This window comes from Phyllobates terribilis, unplaced genomic scaffold (assembly GCF_046119375.1).
Source record: "Phyllobates terribilis strain yellow unplaced genomic scaffold, ASM4611937v1 Scaffold_4__5_contigs__length_816908805, whole genome shotgun sequence".
Classification (NCBI taxonomy): domain Eukaryota; kingdom Metazoa; phylum Chordata; class Amphibia; order Anura; family Dendrobatidae; genus Phyllobates; species Phyllobates terribilis.
Genome location: NW_027362764.1, coordinates 583,113,325 through 583,131,795, shown reverse-complemented (window position 1 = coordinate 583,131,795; position 18,471 = coordinate 583,113,325). Strand labels below are relative to the sequence as shown.

Sequence of the window (18,471 nt, the reverse complement as noted above, 5' to 3'; positions counted from 1 at the left end):
TAGGAAGACATTAATAAACATGTTGCTGCACATTCGGGATAACTAGCATTAGCTCTTAATGGCATTGTGCCATCCCTCTAATCATGTTTCTGTTGGAAATGTATGAATAAATCTGGGAATTATTATATTCAACTAGATTAGTCTGACACGGTCAGCAGTAATTGTACAGTATCAGATAAGAGAGAATGGTATTTTCTCACTGATAATTTTGTCATACATTTTCAGGAGGAATAAAAGAAGGGTGACAATGTTAAGGTGCAAGCAAGTATTTATTGAAATAGACATGTTAGGAGAGCTTAACCAGTTCCGGACCACCCATAGACCTTAAGTGTCCAGGCGGTCTACACTTTATTCTGCAGTGATGTTCTAAAATGTCAATGTGGAGTAAGCTGCTAACACGCGATCATGCACCTGCAGGAGTGGGAAGACAGTTGTCAAACAGCCGGACTCCTCATAGAGAATGCCTTCCTGGGCACTGTGTATACAGTATAGGAAGTGCTGTCCGGACCCAGCTATCATGTGATCGGGCAGCTCGGTGGATCAGTGGTTAGCACTGCAGCCTTGAGGCTCTGGGGTCCTGGGCTCAAATCCCACCGAGGACAACATCTGCAAGGAGTTTGTATGTTCTCCCCGTGTTTGCGTGGGTTTCCTCCAGATTCTCCGGTTTCCTCCCACACTCAAAAGACATACTGATAGGGAATTTAGGTTGTGACAGTGATGACAATATCTGTAAAGCACTGTGGCATTAATGGCACTATATAAAAGTAAAGTAAAATAAATAAATTGCTGGATGTAGGGAAAGAGCCAGAGCTTCTGGGTCCTAGGGACCCAAGGCAACTCTGCTATGCAGCGGAGACTGAATTTCCCCTGTAACTGGTTAATATACCAGCCCCGATTACACGAGACATAAACAAAAAGAATGTTTTGACATGTTAAAATCCACCCCCAATGGTCTTTTAAGTCCTTATGGGGGAGAACAGTGTGTGAAGTAAAACATAACTAAAAACAGAAAGAGGAACGCAATTTAAAATGTTTTTTTAGTGGTCCTTTGTGGTCTTAAAAAATAAAACAATGTGAATATTAGACAAGCATTTTCTGTTTTCCCTAAAAAAAAAATTTCATAAAAATTAAGCCCAATGTATTGCAAAAAAGGCAAAAATTATTTGCATATCTAATCAAGAAATCCTCTTTTTTTTTTCCTTTTTTTACAGCCATTAAAAGCGTTTGTACAAAAACAAAAATATGCCTGGTCAGAAAGGGAATTGGTTAATCTATATCTTACATAAAGGAAACCGTTTAATGCTTATTTCAGGCAACCACCATTTTTTAAGGATCTTTATTGGTTAAATGGGCAGCAGCATATCTTGAATTTTCTAACTAGCATAAAATGGAAAATAAAAATTTGTTTAAAAATTGCACAATTTCTTATTATATTTATAAGGGTACATGTGTTTCTATATAATGCAATCTACCAAAAGAAAAAGGAATAAGAATTCTCACTGAGCTCTGTAATTAGTTTCAGGTTTTGTTGTCTGATATTCTCAAATTCCAGTTGTTTTTTTCTCATGTGCTCCTCCGTTACTGCACACCGATCACAAAGCCCGGCCCGTAACCTTGATGAAAGAGGAGGAATAATCAAATTATCAGCATAGAAGTCAGTCATAGTAAGTACAGAATCTGCTCTTACCTGCTGCTCTAATAACACAGAAACAGCCAGTGTAGTTTAATTGCATTTTATAGATTTTAAACCAATATCTAACGTTACACATGTTTTTTTATTATTCAGGCCAGGTAGGACGTGAGTATTGATAGGACTGGTGATTAGGATGACACATTGTGCCTATTACACCACCCAGCCAGAAGAAAAAGCAGGAAAGTCACGGAGGCCGGAAAAGGAAAGCTACAGGCTTCACAAGGAATATTGTCACCATGAATTTACTTGGTCCTGTACACATTGGAGACTCCACCAGAAGCCAGTAACCCTGAAGACCCAACTGTAAGTCAGTTGGGTTTCTTGGGGTGGGATGGGTGAAGTGTTGATGAGATCCAACACAGGTTGTAGTTTCAGTTTTGAACAAAAACCACAGCGCAGATGACAAGAGGGCCCTAAAAACCTTCCACAAAGTAGAAAAGGAGCTTATCTCTCTGAGATTCCTTTTCCAAGATGCATCTTACAGCCCCCTACCCAAAAGGTGTCACACGACTGAATTCATACAAAAAAAAAACAAAAAAAACACATACACTAACCAACTGCCCCAAGCATATTTACGATAAAATCAAACCAAAGCAATTTTTTTTAAAATGTGCCCTATTGTAAGCATTGTTCAAGACAACTCAGAAATAAACATGCAGTTTTACCGGTCTTCAAGAACTTTGATCGTGTCATGTAACACCTTCTGCTGCTCTCTTAGCTGTTGGTTTTTAGTGTAAAATTCTTCAAGTCTCTGGGCATCCCTGTTTAGGATAAGAACACATTGTTGAGCATATTTTCTTTCCAGAATTGTAGTATAGAGGGAAAGGTAAAACATGTTGGGAATGGGAGCTTAAGACAGAATATGCTACTTCAGTAATACAGTTATGGCCAAAAGTTTTGAGACTGAGGCTGCGTGCCCACTATGCATTTTTGCCGCGGAATTTCCGCAGCGAAAACGCTTAAAAAATGCTTGGTAATATGTGCCCCATGGTTCCCAATGATAATCCGCATGTGCTATGCACATGCTGAGGAAATTTCCGCTGCAGATTATCATTGCGGAAAAATCCGCGGCATGTCCATTAATTTTGCAGACACGCAGCGTAATTGCCGCTATTGACTTGCATTGAAACGCTTGATATCCGCATCACTACATGTGCACATGCAGATATTAAGCGATTCAATGTGCGGATGGTACCCAGGTCTGGAGAAGAGGAGACTATCCTCCAGACCCGGGTACCATGGCTCCTGTAAAAAAAGAATTAAAAATAAAAAAAATAAAGATTATACTTACCTTCCGATGTCCCCCGGCCTCCTCAGCGATGCGTCCGGTCTCTTGTACAGCTCGCGGTGGTGTGAGGACCTGACATGACGTCATTTAGTCATGTGACATGTCACGCACCCACTGACGTCGGCGGTCGCGTGACCTGTCACATGACTCAATGACGTCATGGCAGGTCCTTTTACACAACCGCGAGACACCGGGAAGACCGGACGCATCGGAGAAGGAGACTGCGGGTGAGTATAATGTTTATTTTTTATTTTTCACCATTCTTATTCTTTTTTTTTAACTATTACTTGGTCACACTATATAAATCCATGCCGGTTGCATGGATTTATATAGTGTGACCAAGTTGTCAAGCACTTTTCCAAGTGATGCTAAAATCGCTTGCAAAAGCGCTTGATAACCCGCATACAGAAATGCATGCAAAAACGCTTGACAAACGCTTCTACCTGGCGGGAAAAACGCATGGAAAATCCTCATGCGTTTTTCCTGCCAGGGAGAAGCGGAAAAAATATGCAGCATTTCCGCATTGTGGGCACATAGCCTGACACAAATCTTGATTGTCACAAGTTTGTTGTTTCAGTGTTTTTAGATTTTTTAGTCAGATGTTTCTTTGGTAACTGAAGTACAATTATAAGCATTTCACAAGTTTCTACACCTATTTTATACAAAATACATCACGTTTACGTAAAGACTTAATATTTACAGTGTTGTACATTGTTCATCAACAAATTGATCCTTGAATGTTGTGAGAAGTTGGTCTTGCAGGATGGATAGATCCCATTCTTTATTCATGACAGTGTTCTTAGGCAAAATTGTGAGTGATCTTACTTCATAGCATGAAAAGCCCTGACACATGGATGGTCTCAGGATTATCTGCAGAAGAAAAGGTGCGTCCAACTTCTGTGTCATGCCAACAGTAAAGCATCACATCTTTCATGTGTGGAGCTGCCTTTCATCCATGGAGGGGGCTAACTCACAATTTTGCCTAAGAACACTGCTATGAAAAAAAGTATGGTATCTAAACATCCTCTAAGAGCAACTTATCCCAAAAATCCAGGAGCAATTTGGTGATTAACAACGCTTTTCCAGCATGATGGAGCACCATGTCACAAGGCAGAAGTGATAACCAAGTGGCTCAAAGAAGAAAACATTTACATTTTGGGTTCATGGTCAGAAATCTCCCTAGATCTCAATCGCATTGAGAACTTGTAGTCAATCCTGAAAAAGCAGAAGGACAAACAAAAACACAGAAATTGTGATAAACTCCAAGCACAGATTAGACAAGAATGGGCCCTCAGTCAGGATTTGGCCCAGAAGCTGACCTCCAGCTGTGAGGGCAAAAGACAGAAGTCTTGAAAAATAACGGACAATGCAGTAAATATTGTGTCTTTACATAAACTTGATGTATTTCTCAATAAAAGATAAAAAAAAAATTCTGGAATGCTCATAATTGTACTTCAGTAATCATACAAACATCTGACTAGATGATCTAAAAACGCTGAAGCAAAAACTTCTTTGTGAAATCCAATGCGCATAATATTTCACTGTCTGTTCAGTTAGCTAAAGATGAGTAGTTATGTGAGATGCAATGCTGCAGTGTTAGAAATGTTGGCCTACACTAAAGTATAACCTACATCTCTTCAACTATACAGTCAAATTATTAGCAAATTGCTAAAAAGGACGGTGGGCTAAGAAAGAGTCTTATGTAGACCCAATAAACTAATGGCATTGTGTAGCCTGCTGATACAGCAATGCTGTTAAATTACCTGGCTATACAATCAATTTGTCATATTTCAAACAAACTCCCATTGTGTTTTACAATACAGTGGGAAAGAAATACCATTAGGCTGGGGTTGGACGATGACTTTGGTGCCGATATTTACCAAAGATTGCTATGTGCCACTGCTACAATACAGCGTAATGCAGGTGAACATGATGAGGGACATGACAAGCAAGTCGGAAAAAATAAGACTAAATCCAATTTTTTGTGATTTGCTTGTCACAGTCTTGATACCCCGGGGTTACAATGCAACCCCATTCACCTGCATTATGCTGTGATGTAGCAGTACAAAGTGATCCTGGGCTAAGCGAGTTGTGACCAAAGTCGCCGTGTAGCCCCAGCCTAACGCCAACACAAGAGAATTTTAACTAGCCACAAGGCTGATTTTATTATAAATTGGGACAGATATTATATACAGCCTATACATGAGAATGTTGTCAATAGCTACATTTAAGTATGTTTCGCCAAATGCTGCATGTAAAGTGAGTGACAATTTGGCAAAGAATTACATTGGCAATCATGGTTTGTGACCCAGTCTCAGAGATCATTAGATTCAATGGGAAAGCTTGGAAAAACATAAGGCTTTCATTGTCGCACTGGTTATCAGCTCTGAAATATTAAACCTCAGGTATTCAACAGGGGTCAGTGAGAACAAGAATGCCTATATACAGCCATTGTATCTACAATGGGACGCTTGTCAAGAGGCTCCAGCAAACAATAATTAAGGTAAGGTATTTGGTGTGGTATGCATTAAGTCACAAACGAACAGCTCTGGTAATATTCATCATCTGCAGATGGTAAAGACTGACTTCATCATGTGAAAAGCTTAGAATCACCACATTTACCTAAATGTAGATCCTAAAAATCAATTATTCTTTTCAGCTATTTTCTTTCTGCCAGGCTACATAGCATTTTTTGTATCTATAATCTAAAGATAAGATATCTAGGGACAGACTGCAGATTACTAGAGCCCATCTGCAGTCACTAAATGCTGCATATAGACCCACATTAAGGAAGGTTGCTGGAGCCTGTAGTTCAGCAAATTGCTGAGACATCCCCGCCCTGAGATGGATATGGTTCTGTAAATTGTATACAGTAAGAAAAATAATATGTATGGTAGGAGGAATCCACATACTGTATTACAGGGTATAAGGGATTCCCACTCTTAATACTTACAAACATCTCTGCGTCTTCAACTTGTTAATTTTCATTAGAAGCTCTAAAAGCAAAATTACATTTACTGTTAGAGGCAAAGAAAAAGACTTATACATACAAGTGACTAAATATGAGGAATGGCTATTACAAGGACATGTCCAAGAGCATCTGCGTAAATACACAGAGTTAACCTCTTAATGACCAATAGTTTTTTTTTTTCATTTTTGCCTCTCTCCAATTTAACAATAACAATTTTTTCCACGGATGAGGCTTTGATTTATTTTAAAAAAAATAAGTTATTTTTTAGCGTAATTTCCCTGTGCATATAAATTACTGTCATTCATATACCAGATTTTTTTGGACCATAAAACAAACTTTTTAGCAGGGACAAAAATTTAGCTAAGAAGTGTGTGAGTGGTTTATTTTTTCTGTTTATACTGTATATTTTACAGTTCATCTTTCACACCAAATAACCTATTGAATTAATTCTAACGGTTATTATGGCAGTGTAGATTCAGAATATATATGTTTTTTTTTTTACATGTATTGTTACATTATTTTATGTGAAAGCATTTTTTTTTTTTTTTTTTGCAGCAGGAATTTTATTTATTTTTTGCAGATATTTTATATATGTATATGTTTCTATCAGAATTTTCCTCCCAAGAGATCTAACATATCTGGGGACATTTTTTTTTACTTTATTGATCATTCTTTTCCATTGCAACTGGGGCATCCATATCAGCCTCAGTTGCAGGGGAAAAGAGCCCACTGGAGTGACAAGTCACTAGCAGAGCTGATCTGGGTTTGCTAGGACCCAGCAGCTCTGCTATGATAGCAGACACCCAGCCATTATGTGATAGCCTAGTTCTACAGAAACATCAGTGCCAATGCTTCTGTACACTACATAGCAGTCAATGAGTACAGTGTAAAATAGAATACAGAAGCAGTAATAAACCACTTATGCCTTCTCCACAGAGTCCGCAGCTGTGTTTGAGAGCTAGGCACCCTATCTGCTCCTGTTCGATTGCAGACGAAAGAGCTTTAAAGGGAATCTGTCACCCACTAGGACTTATCTGACCTACTAACATGGGCATATAGGTGATAGAAATGTAAATCTATATCTACCTGTATGCCTTATATTAGAGGTCTTGTTGCTGTGAAATGTCTTTTTATTCATACAAGTTTCTGATGCGCTCCAGTCCTGGGGCCTGGAAGAAATCCCTGCCTCCTGTGTGAATTATAATGAGGCATACAGGTAGGTATAGATTCACATTTCTATCACCTGTATGCCCATATTAGAGGTCAGATAAGTCCCAGGGGGTGACAGATTCTCTTTAACTTAGTGCAGTAAATTTTTAATAGTGCAGAGTTAAAGCCCGTAAACTTACAGCACTTGGCCATAATGGAGTTAAAGGGAATCGGACAGGTGATACATGTTGCCCACAGTTTGGGCAGCATGCATCAGCCACTGGCTGTACGATCACAGCCATGCATGTTTGACTATGGAACACTGCAGCGTTTCAGAGAAATAACATACATTTATCCGGTTGTCCTGGACCCGTAGACGCGTTGTGTTCATGTCCAATGAATTGGAATAAAGGACTTTACTTTTAGCAAACGGTGAGTGCCGCTTTCTTTCGTGTATGCATAGACATTCCAGTGGCTAATATATGCTGCCCACGATTTGGGCAGCATGTATCACCTGACAGGTTCCCTTTAATAAAGAAATCTATTCAGATGCGCACTGAATGATCTTTAACCCCTTACCTTCACAGTAATACCAAATATATATATATATATCATTTTCTACATTTCTTTATTGTTAACTGGAGAAAAGGAGGTTGATTTGAATTTTTAAGAACTTCTTTTTTACTTTATTTGTTAGCCCCTCAGGGGACTTGAGTCTGTGATTGTCTGATTGCTTGTACTATATACAACAAGATTGAAATATTGCTTTAAAGTGAAAGTCACAGTCTTCTATGATGCCCAATCACAGAGTTGCTGTCACAGAATAGCTCACATAACAGGCAAGGGGCGCTTAAAGGGAATCTTTCACCACTTTGGAGTTATTAGACCTTTACTATTGCCATACAGGGTATAGAAAAGTAAATCTATACTTACCTGTATGGCCCATAGTAGATGTTTGATTGCAGAGAAAAGTGCTTTAATCAATTCTAGGACCTTGTGACGTGCAGGGGAGGGGGGGGGGGGGGGGGGATTTGATAACTAAGCATATAGGCGGGGATTTGGGGGAACAATAAGCACATAGGCGGGGATTGCTTGGCGTCCCCCGGACGCCAAGTCTGTACAGCATAGAATTGATTAAAGCGCTTTTCTCTGCAATCAAACCTCTATACATACCTGTATGGCAAAGTAGATTTACTTTTCTATACCCTGTATGCCCATAGTAGAGGTCTGATATCTCCAAAGTGGTGACTGATCCCCTGCGCTTAAGTGCTGCCATCAGTGATTGACAGTGGCATTTAAGAGGTGAATAGCAGCGATCAGTGAGCCTGCTGAATGCTACTGTTAGAGGCAGATGCCAGTAATATAATATAGTCTGCATCTACATAGTCCAGCGGGTGTAGCTTCTGAGCTCACTCCAAAGTCCTTGGCACGCTCCATGACATCAAAGTACGTTATGGAGCATGATGGATTTAATAGATTGATATGTACATATCAGTCACCATTATTCTCGACACTGTAGGTCCTGTTTACACAGAACGATGCTCTTTTGAGCAGCTAAAAAGATTATTTCACCCACCGAATGTGCGTTTTTCTCATTCTTTGGGTGATTAGTAGCCTGCCTGCACTGCAGCAGCTTTCCTAGGAGCGCTTGCTCATGGTACGATTACAATATTAATGGATCTTTAGAGAGTTTTAAATTATCACAAGCTGTTTGACACAATGTGGCTGCATCTTTAAAGTCAGAAGTTTAGTTGGCGTTTTTAATTGTTGTAAAAGTGCCGTGAATTTCATGAGTTTTTAGTAGTTTTTTTTTTTTTACATGTGTATTTGTTAAATGTTCATGGTAGTTGCATTTTTCAATTTCCATAGGGAACCCACCTCTCCAGATTACTTTTTGAAGTACATACCACCAATTCAATCTACATTAAACAGGTTTAAACGGCGAACATAAGTGTAGTGTGATTAGCGGCATACTGTTCTGTCACCTTGTAACTCCTTGTCATGACACTCCTTCAGCTTTGTCCACAGTTCCTTAAATAAGTCTCCAGGAGCCAGACTTTCCGTGGAGCTCGGACTTCCACAGCTGCTTCCCGAAATATTCATCTTTGGACAGACGACGTGGATCGCTCACTCTTACAGGTCCCAATCACATAGCGTGGTTCTCTGGTGCAAATACACGAGACTCTTTGATCGATTCTCTATATAGGGTAAAAAAATATTTTTTAAGGTCACAATTAATACAAAATAGTATTCCAATTATATGAGAACGAAACCCATCTGCCAGATGAGGTCTCTACTGCTGGGATTCCCAAATACGGAGAACAGAAGCGCTGGATGTAGGAGATTGAAAGCAAAATGGGAGAAGATGACTCTCCACATAGACTTCAATGGAGACGATCTCTTCTCTCAGCTTTTGAATGATCTTCACATTGTAAATTTGCCTGCACTCAAGTGATCAACTCAGTTGTAGCTTAATCAAAAAAGTGAAATATTGGCCATTATTATAAATTTAGCCACAGATGTGACCTACAGGATCACAGCAGCTCCCACAATATGTACAGTGGCCACAAAAGCTCCAGCTATCTGTGAGATTTGTGCAGCCGGATCGTGACTTTTCAGCAGAAAGCCAAGTAGTGAGAACCTGTGCGATATATCCACTGATCTTGATGGATTTGTGACTTTTTCTCACCCCATGCAACCATGTAATATTTATGGGTGGTGGCCCTACTATGTGTATGGAGGGTTACTGGGCTTTTATTCTGGCAGTCAATTTCAGAAGTGCTGCCCACACGGACGTGTTTCTGAATTGTATTATTCTCTCCCATCAAAGGAACAGAACAGCTTCACAGTCAGCGCCGTATCAGACACCAGCGCCGTCCGAGGCCCGACCCACTAGAACGCCATTGGTTTGTCTCCACTTTGATGGCCATCATGCTGACGGGCACAGTGCTGCTGCACGCGGACCGAACTGGCACAAGATTTTTGGATGGATTTGTGGCAGAAGCTAAAGCTCCATTCCTCAACCTGCACATGTCAGGGGATGATAGGAGTTGTAGTTTCGCAAAATTTAAAAATTAGTCTTAAAGGTGTTAAAGAAGCTGACAGTCTGGGGCAACACGGACCAGATGGCGCGTCCTGTCAGCAGCAGGTGTGCGGAGCTGGAGGTCTGTGGTGTCAATAGTTTGTGTTCATGGTATATTACAGAGGAGCACACGAAGCGACCACATCAGTACAAAAATAATCACTGAGCATGTGCTAATGCTGTGATCTGCACATGCTCAGACGGAGACGTGGTCATGTGACATCAGTCACTAATCCTCCTGTGTTCTGTACAGCAGGGTTCCCCAACTCCAGTCCTCAAGGCCCACCAACAGGTCATGTTTTCAGGATTTCCTTAGTATTACACAGGTGATAATTGCATCACCTGCACAGGCAATAATTCCATCACCTGTGCAATACTAAGGAAATCCTGATAATATGACCTGTTGGTGGGCCTTGAGGACTGGAGTTGGGGAACCCTGCTGTACAGCATACAGGTGTAACTACATAATAATTCATGTTCAGTGGTCTCAGGCAACGAGGACATTGCCCTCAAAGTCCCTGGTCATGTGGTCATTATTTACATACTATGTTTCCTCATAGGATTACACTGTCCGCACAGGGAAGGGTTTCCTGAAAATATGGAAGAGAGCACACCTGATAGAGCGCAGCACCCACACTGCACCGCGCCGCACGCTCCCCCCGTACCTCACACGCTGCACGGCACCGCTCGTCATCCCCAGCTGATGTGAGGCGGGAAATACAAAGCGCAGGAAGCTGCACTGCGTGACGTGCGCGCTCCCGCCGCCCACAGCTACGGCGCGCACGTGACCCACTGCGAGACTGTGTCTGCCCGGCACTGTGTCTGCCCGGCGCTGTGCTCTGCCTGTCATGGTCGGCGCGCTGTAGCGGAGGGTGTGTGGCCTGTGCTGTGTCTATTGTGCTCTTTATATACAGCCGCTATACATTCCGTGTCCCCGTCTCTGTATACCGTGTCCTACCTCTATATACTGTGTCCTACCTCTATATACTGTGCCCTACCTCTATATACTGTGCCCTGTCTATATGCTGTGTACTATCTGCATACCATGTCCCCCCCACTGGGTACTCTGTCCTGTCTGTATATACTGCCTGTATATACTGTCTCCCACCTCTCTGTATATTGTCCTGTCTATACACTGTCTGTATATCGTGGCTGCTCTACATTACTCCATGCATGTTTTTTAGTGAAAATACTCCTCGGTGCAGATGCTGAGATCACTGGTGATTCTCAGCTTAAGGCTACGGCTATCAGTATTTGGTCAGTAGTCGGTCAGTATTTTTTCTCAGGAGTGGGAGCCAAAACCAGGAGTGGATGATAAATACAGAATTGGTGACTTGTTTCTATTATACCTTTTCTCTGATTGTTCCTCATCTGGTTTTGGCTCCCACTCCTGAGAAAAATACTGACTGAATACTGACCAAATACTGATAGTGGGGCCATGGCCTTATACATGCACACTGCCTGTGCTTATTTTACTAGCCCTCCACTCTCCTTAGAGGAGGGGCTCCAGCAAAGTGCTAATGTATCAGACGTGTCTATAGTAAGGCGAGGTCACATTGGTGCATGGTTTTGCATTTTACTGTTCTGCTGTAGAAAACTTATCTCTAACAGGAGGAGCATGAACATCGCTGGACAGACGCCATCGTCTATAAAATTAGCGCAGAACTTGGGGCAGTCCCTTGATGAATTATGCCCTGTGCCCACAGCAGTCTGGGTCCAGCCCAACTCAGGACATCATTTTCTGTCTTGGTTTATCCTCAGTGCTGTCCTACTCCTTTCAATAGCTGAGCCATTTATATATCCATATATCAGCTGTGGCAGAGAAGGGGGCTGGGTTATCTTTTGAAATGATCCATCAGCTAACCCCCTGCACAAACTTTTCTGGCTCGGTGCTTGCTGAATGGGCTGGCGCTCCTGATTGACAGTTCAGTGAATGCCGCACAAAGTTTTCAGTTTGCAAGCCCCAAATCTTCTCATACGGTGCTCCTCCCTGAGAGGCCATCTTTTTTTTTAAAATGTATTTAATGTTGCATTTAAATGTTATTAAAACATACAAAACAATAAAAGCTTTGAACAACCATTGAAATGTTGGCTTAGGATTTTTCTTCAATGGAATCTGTCAATAATTTTCTCTATATCTAATACACGTGCATGTAGCTGCTGAAATTACAGCCTAATTCACCCTTATATCCCCATTGTGTAGTTTCCCTGGCGAAAAAAAGTATTTTCGTAGTGATGCTAATGAGGCTGGAAATGCATTAGGTTGAGACAACTTCCATTGCCTGGGCCCTGCCGCTCGATTCTTCTCTAATTCCTCCTTCCGCTAGTTGATTGATACTTATCGCTGCAACATCATTAGGAGCTTAGCGCAGCATCGCTGTCACTCTACTAGTGAAGGGCGGCTTTAGGTGGAGAATGCTCTGCCCAGACTCACAACATATATTGTCACATCTCAAGTAAAGTTCCATCCCATAAGTCACCCTGAAGAGGAGATCTTAAAAGAGGACCATACTTTGAGGACTCTTCCTATACATACCAGGAATATTACAGAACAGAATATTTCTGTTTCAGGGAGACGATGGAATAATTGCTGATTTCCATGCCATTATTTTTCTCTTATTAAAGCAGACATGTAATTGCTAAAAAAAAATAATCTATTTTTCATAACATCCTTAAACCTGTCAAGATGCAAATTTGAGGTAATTCAATCCTAGGGAAATCAATGTAGGAGTGCATACGTAAAATAACCTCAAACCAGAGCCCTCCTACTCTTATGTCCTCATATGATTGTGTTTGCTTACCTGGATTCTTTTTTTAAGCAAACAGATTTGGTATTAGAAACAGAAATTTGGTGGAATAGACCACAATATTATAGTGCCAACTAAGGTTGGTTATTATGCTTTGCTTACTGTATATAGCGCCACCATATTCCCTGGCGCTTTACAGACATTATCACTGTCCCTACTGGGACTCACAATCTAGATTTCTTATCAGTATGTCTTTCGAGTGTGGTAGTAAGCCCACGCAAACGCAGGGAGAACATACAAACTCCTTGCAGATGTTGTTCTTGGTGGGATTGGAAACCAGGACCCTAGCGCTGCAAAGCTACAGTGCTAACCACTGAGCCATCTTGCTGCTCATTGAGTGTATAGATCAGGTGTGCGCAACCTTGAAGCCTGCGATGCCCTTCTGTGCTGCCCTTAACCATGATAGTGTCTGGTCATATGTATTTTCCATGATATGGAGAAAAACAGTGTTGCGTAGAATCATAGGTATTTATGAATGGTGTGCTGTGTGGTTATTTCTGGGACAACCATATAGTCCTGACTCCTGTAGCGCAGAAATGAGTAAATTAGGTGAAGAAGTGGCCATGCAGAGTCCTCTTTTATTCATTGTAGTTCATGGGAGAAAGGAAACATTGGACTGATTCAGCATCTGCTATATGTAACAATGGAGAGAGCTACTGTAAATGCTTATCGCCTCCACAAACCCATGAGAAAGGTACCTCTCTTCCTTTTTGCTGGGAACCATAAAAATTGAACCAGCACCTATTAGATATTTGTGGCACATCATTATAATATGCCTTAAATGTCTCAGAAGGTGATATTGTAGTAATATTGTGACCCTTGGGGTAAGATCGATCTGACAATGAGGCCCTCAGGCTAAAAAAGGTTATGTACCCCTGATATAGATGGACTATCAGCAATAGGAATGTTAAGGCTGAACTTCAAGATAAGCAGATAGAATTGCATGATAGCTCTCGCATTTGTGAAAACAGACATTTTTGGAATGCTTAAACCCTTTCAGATTGAAAATATTAAGTTCCAATTTTTCAATATAGAAATGTAAACTGGATTTACTGTGCGGCATTGTCAAAAGTGACAGTCAGGACAAACTCTTAGAAAGCCATTGAGCTTCTGAAACCACACATACTTCTTCATTCTTGTCTGTACAATGGCTTATATAAATATCTGAATGTCTATATAGCTCTTAGTAATGTTATATGTCAGCTGCAGAAAGCTGCAATAATTCATGTCTGCCATTCTGCATTTTTGCCTATGAAAATTTCTGGACAAACTGGAACAATATCTTGAATACAGGTGAAGGACCGAACACACCTAGACAGTAAAAGTGTGGGAAAAAAGCACAGACAGTCGTCCATATAAGCTGCACCATATTTCCAGATAATATTTGTATATATTGTGGTTATTCTAAATAAGAAAAACATTTTTCTTTACTATATACAGTACAGACCAAAAGTTTGGACACACCTTCTCATTTAAAGATTTTTCTACATTTTCCTGTCTTTGAAAATTGTACATTCACACTCAAGGCATCAAAACTATGAATTAACACATGTGGAATTATATACTTAACAAAAAAGTGTGAAACAACTGAAAATATGTCTTATATTCTAGGTTCTTCAAAGTAGCCACCTTTTGCTTTGATGACTGCTTTGGACACTCTTGGCATTCTCTTGATGAGCTTCAAGAGGTAGTCACCGGAAATGGTTTTCCAACAATCTTGAAGGAGTTCCCAGAGATGCTTAGCACTTGTTGGCCCTTTTGCCTTCACTCTGCGGTCCAGCTCACTCCAAACCATCTCGATTGGGTTCAGGTCTGGTGACTGTGGAGGCCAGGTCATCTGGCGTAGCACCCCATCACTCTCCTTCTTGGTCAAATAGCCTTTACACAGCCTTGAGGTGTGTTTGGGGTCATTGTTCTGTTGAAAAATAAATGATGATCCAACTAAACGCAAACCGGATGGAATAGCATGCCGCTGCAAGATGCTGTGGTAGCCATGCTGGTTCAGTATGCCTTCAATTTTGAATAAATCCCCAACAGAGTCACCAGGAAAGCACCCCACACCATCACACCTCCTCCTCCATGCTTCACGGTGGGAACCAGGCATGTAGAGTCCATCGGTTCGCCTTTTCTGCGTTGCACAAAGACACGGTGGTTGGAACCAAGGATCTCAAATTTGGACTCATCGGACTAAAGCACAGATTTCCACTGGTCTAATGTCCATGTCCTTGTGTTCTTTAGCCCAAACAAGTCTCTTCTCCTTGTTGCCTGTCCTTAGCAGTGGTTTCCTAGCAGCTATTTTACCATGAAGGCCTGCTGCACAAAGTCTCCTCTTAACAGATGTTGTAGAGATGTGTCTGCTGCTAGAACTCTGTGTGGCATTGACCTGGTCTCTAATCTGAGCTGCTATTAACCTGCGATTTCTGAGGCTGGTGACTCGGATAAAGTTATCCTCAGAAGAAGAGGTGACTCTTGGTCTTCCTTTCCTGGGGCGGTCCTCATGTGAGCCAGTTTCCTTGTAGCGCTTGATGGTTTTTGCAACTGCACTTGGGGACACTTTCAAAGTTTGCCTAATTTTTCGGACTGACTGACCTTCATTTCTAAAAGTAATGATGGCCACTCGTTTTTCTTTACTTAGCTGCTTTTTTCTTGCCATAATACAAATTCTAACAGTCTATTCAGTAGGACTATCAGCTGTGTATCCACCAGACTTCTGCACAACACAACTGATTGTCCCAACCCCATTTATAAGGCAAGAAATCACACTTATTAAACCTGACAGGGCACACCTGTGAAGTGAAAACCATTTCCGGTGACTACCTCTTGAAGCTCATCAAGAGAATGCCAAGAGTGTGCAAAGCAGTCATCAAACAAAAAGGTGGCAACTTTGAAGAACCTAGAATATAAGACATATTTTCAGTTGTTTCACACTTTTTTGTTAAGTATATAATTCCACATGTGTTAATTCATAGTTTTGATGCCTTCAGTGTGAATGTACAATTTTCAAAGTCATGAAAATACAGAAAAATCTTTAAATGAGAAGGTGTGTCCAAACTTTTGGTCTGTACTGTACATCTTGAGAAAAAAAATCATACAAAGCAAAGAAGAGCTGGTGAGATGTTTCCCATATAGGATACATTCACTTAGACATTGTTGTGTTGATGCACCGCTTCTGTCATCTGACCTCTGCAGCCAATTACAGGACTCAGCAGTCAGGTAACCATAGACCCGGACATCCTTGCTTCCAATCCCTGACACAAGCTACCAGAGCGGATCCATAGAGATGACAGCAGGTGAATATGACTGATTTTGTTGCTTTTAAGACCTCTATGCCCTCTTGTAGATTTTCTTTAGATGCTGGGCAACTATTTTAAAGGACCAATAAAGCACTTTTTTTATTGCACCATCAGTTAGTCTTCCGTAATGTATGTACGTTGCGTGCATTAATACACCCATTGCCCTCTTCTGGTTCTCCAGACCTCTTCTACATCATGTCACTCGCCGAGTCACACAGCTTCGTCCTTTTAGTCCAGAAGTCACTTTCTCAATGAAAGTGTGTGAAACTGAGAAAAAGGCCACAGCCCCGCTATCAGTATTTGGTCAGTATTCAGTCAGTATTTTTTCTCAGGATTGGGAGCCAAAACCAGGTGAGGAACAATCAGAGAAAAGGTATAATAGAAACAAGTCACCAATTCTGCTTTTATCACCCACTCCTGGCTTTGGCTCCCACTCCTGAGAAAGAATACTGACCAAATACTGATAGTGGGGCCTGGCCAAAGACTTATATTAGGAAAGGAACAAACAGTTCAGTATTTGATCTGACAAGTTAGAGCTGCGGTCACTTGATGTAGGACTGGAGCAGCACTGGAAACTGCAGAGGACAGTGACCAGTAAGTATATTAATGCTCACTACACACACCATACCGATGGCTAACTGGGGGTGCAATAAAAAACACTGGACTTGTAACTTAACATCTCTTGATAAGACAAGCAAAGATAAAGCTGTTTATTTGCACATTGCTTCTTTAGCAAGTGGGAGACAATTCAGCTTTAGGATTTTTCCCATAATATCAAGACGGAGGCATGACATCTTTTCTAAGAATTCTGCATTATATCATCCTTCTGTTATTCCTCTTCGGTGTTACCTTTTAGGCTATGTGCACACGGCATCTTTTAGACACCAGCACAGAAGCTGAGGTTTCCTGCAGTCGTTTTCCTAAGTAGCTTCACGGCGGTATTGCCGTCATTTTTGTGGTAGCTCCGCTCTTTTACTCTATACTGTGAAGTATAGAGAGCGGTCAGAAGCCGCCCGAAGAATGAGTACCTCACTTTTAAACCCTTCAGGGTTTCCCTGAAGGGGTTAAAAGAAGCGACATTTGATTGAATATGTACACAGCAATGTCGTTTCGACATTGCTGTGCCTTATGTTCATTTTATCGGGCATTTTTGCAGCAGTTTCAGGCGGAATGTGGGAAGAACTAGCCTGAAAAAGATGTGTGCACATAGCTTTAGGGTTGTGATCCTTCAAATTGTCACATTGTCCAATCAGTGCTGACAATGTCAGACTGTGATAAATCCCTTTAAAAAACAGGAGTAGTAACACCAGTTGTCAACTTATTCATACGTATCTAGGAGCAACAGCACAATTCAAGAGTTTTAAGAAATGTCGCTTTACAATTGTTACTGGAATGTAATTATTTTCTAAAATGGACATGTCAGTAGGGGTGACCGGTTCTCTTGAAGGGTTGATTGCGTTGTGCACCATTGGTGTACGCACCTATTGCTTCTCTTGGTAATGTCCTTTGATTATTTTTTTTTTATAGATTTAAAGTAGTCAGTTATAAATGCCCCAGAACGTTATGGCTTATGCCAATTTACTGTTGCTTGAACACAGAAATATGTGGGCTCATTTATGAAGTTACATGCACAAGAAATCTGGTTTAATTTGTGCAAAAAAAGAAAACAGTCTTATATGCCTTGCAACACAATTATGAGTTTTAGATATATTTTTACGCATGCTTGAAAAGGGGCTGTGGCCTATTGGAAAAGGGGCGAAGAATGGGGCATTGATTAATAAGCAAAATTGTACTAAAATTTGCCATCACTTAGGTGACGAAAGTAAGCCAATTAACAGATGGTATAAACTAAAATATCTAACGATGCACCAAACTTAAAGAAGCACTCCCATCAATGATTATATCCTTTTAATATATTGCAGTAATCATATTACCGTATTTTTCAGACAATAAGACGCACCTAAGTTTTAGAGGAGGAAAATAAGAAAAAAATTTAAGCAAACAATGTGGTCATGGCGCACTGTTATAGGGGGGGGGGTTGCTGCTGACACTGTTGTAGGGGTAATTTCCCCCAATTCTGTACTAATATCCCCCATCCTGGTATATACATGTCTCCATCCTGGTATATATGGCCCCCTTCCTAATCCTGGTATGCATGGTCCCCTAATCCCCATCCTGGTATGCATGG

At 41.0% G+C, this 18,471-nt stretch overlaps 1 protein-coding gene across 2 annotated transcripts in view; it reads right to left on the bottom strand.

Annotated features, from left to right (window-relative positions):
- Positions 1-18,471, bottom strand: part of RBBP8 (RB binding protein 8, endonuclease) — a 100,207-nt gene that overhangs the window by 72,884 nt on the left and 8,852 nt on the right. Inside the window, exons 1-5 of one of the 2 annotated variants that reach the window (XM_073679156.1) lie at positions 10,849-10,977; positions 9,087-9,299; positions 5,935-5,977; positions 2,359-2,454; positions 1,501-1,613 (exon numbers count right to left, since the gene is read on the bottom strand). In XM_073679156.1, the coding sequence (XP_073535257.1) occupies positions 1,501-1,613; positions 2,359-2,454; positions 5,935-5,977; positions 9,087-9,204 (370 nt within the window). In that variant the 5' untranslated portion in view covers positions 9,205-9,299; positions 10,849-10,977. Of the gene's footprint in view, positions 1-1,500; positions 1,614-2,358; positions 2,455-5,934; positions 5,978-9,086; positions 9,300-10,848; positions 10,978-18,471 lie in introns of those variants that run through there. The other variant, XM_073679155.1, reaches the window with a different exon arrangement.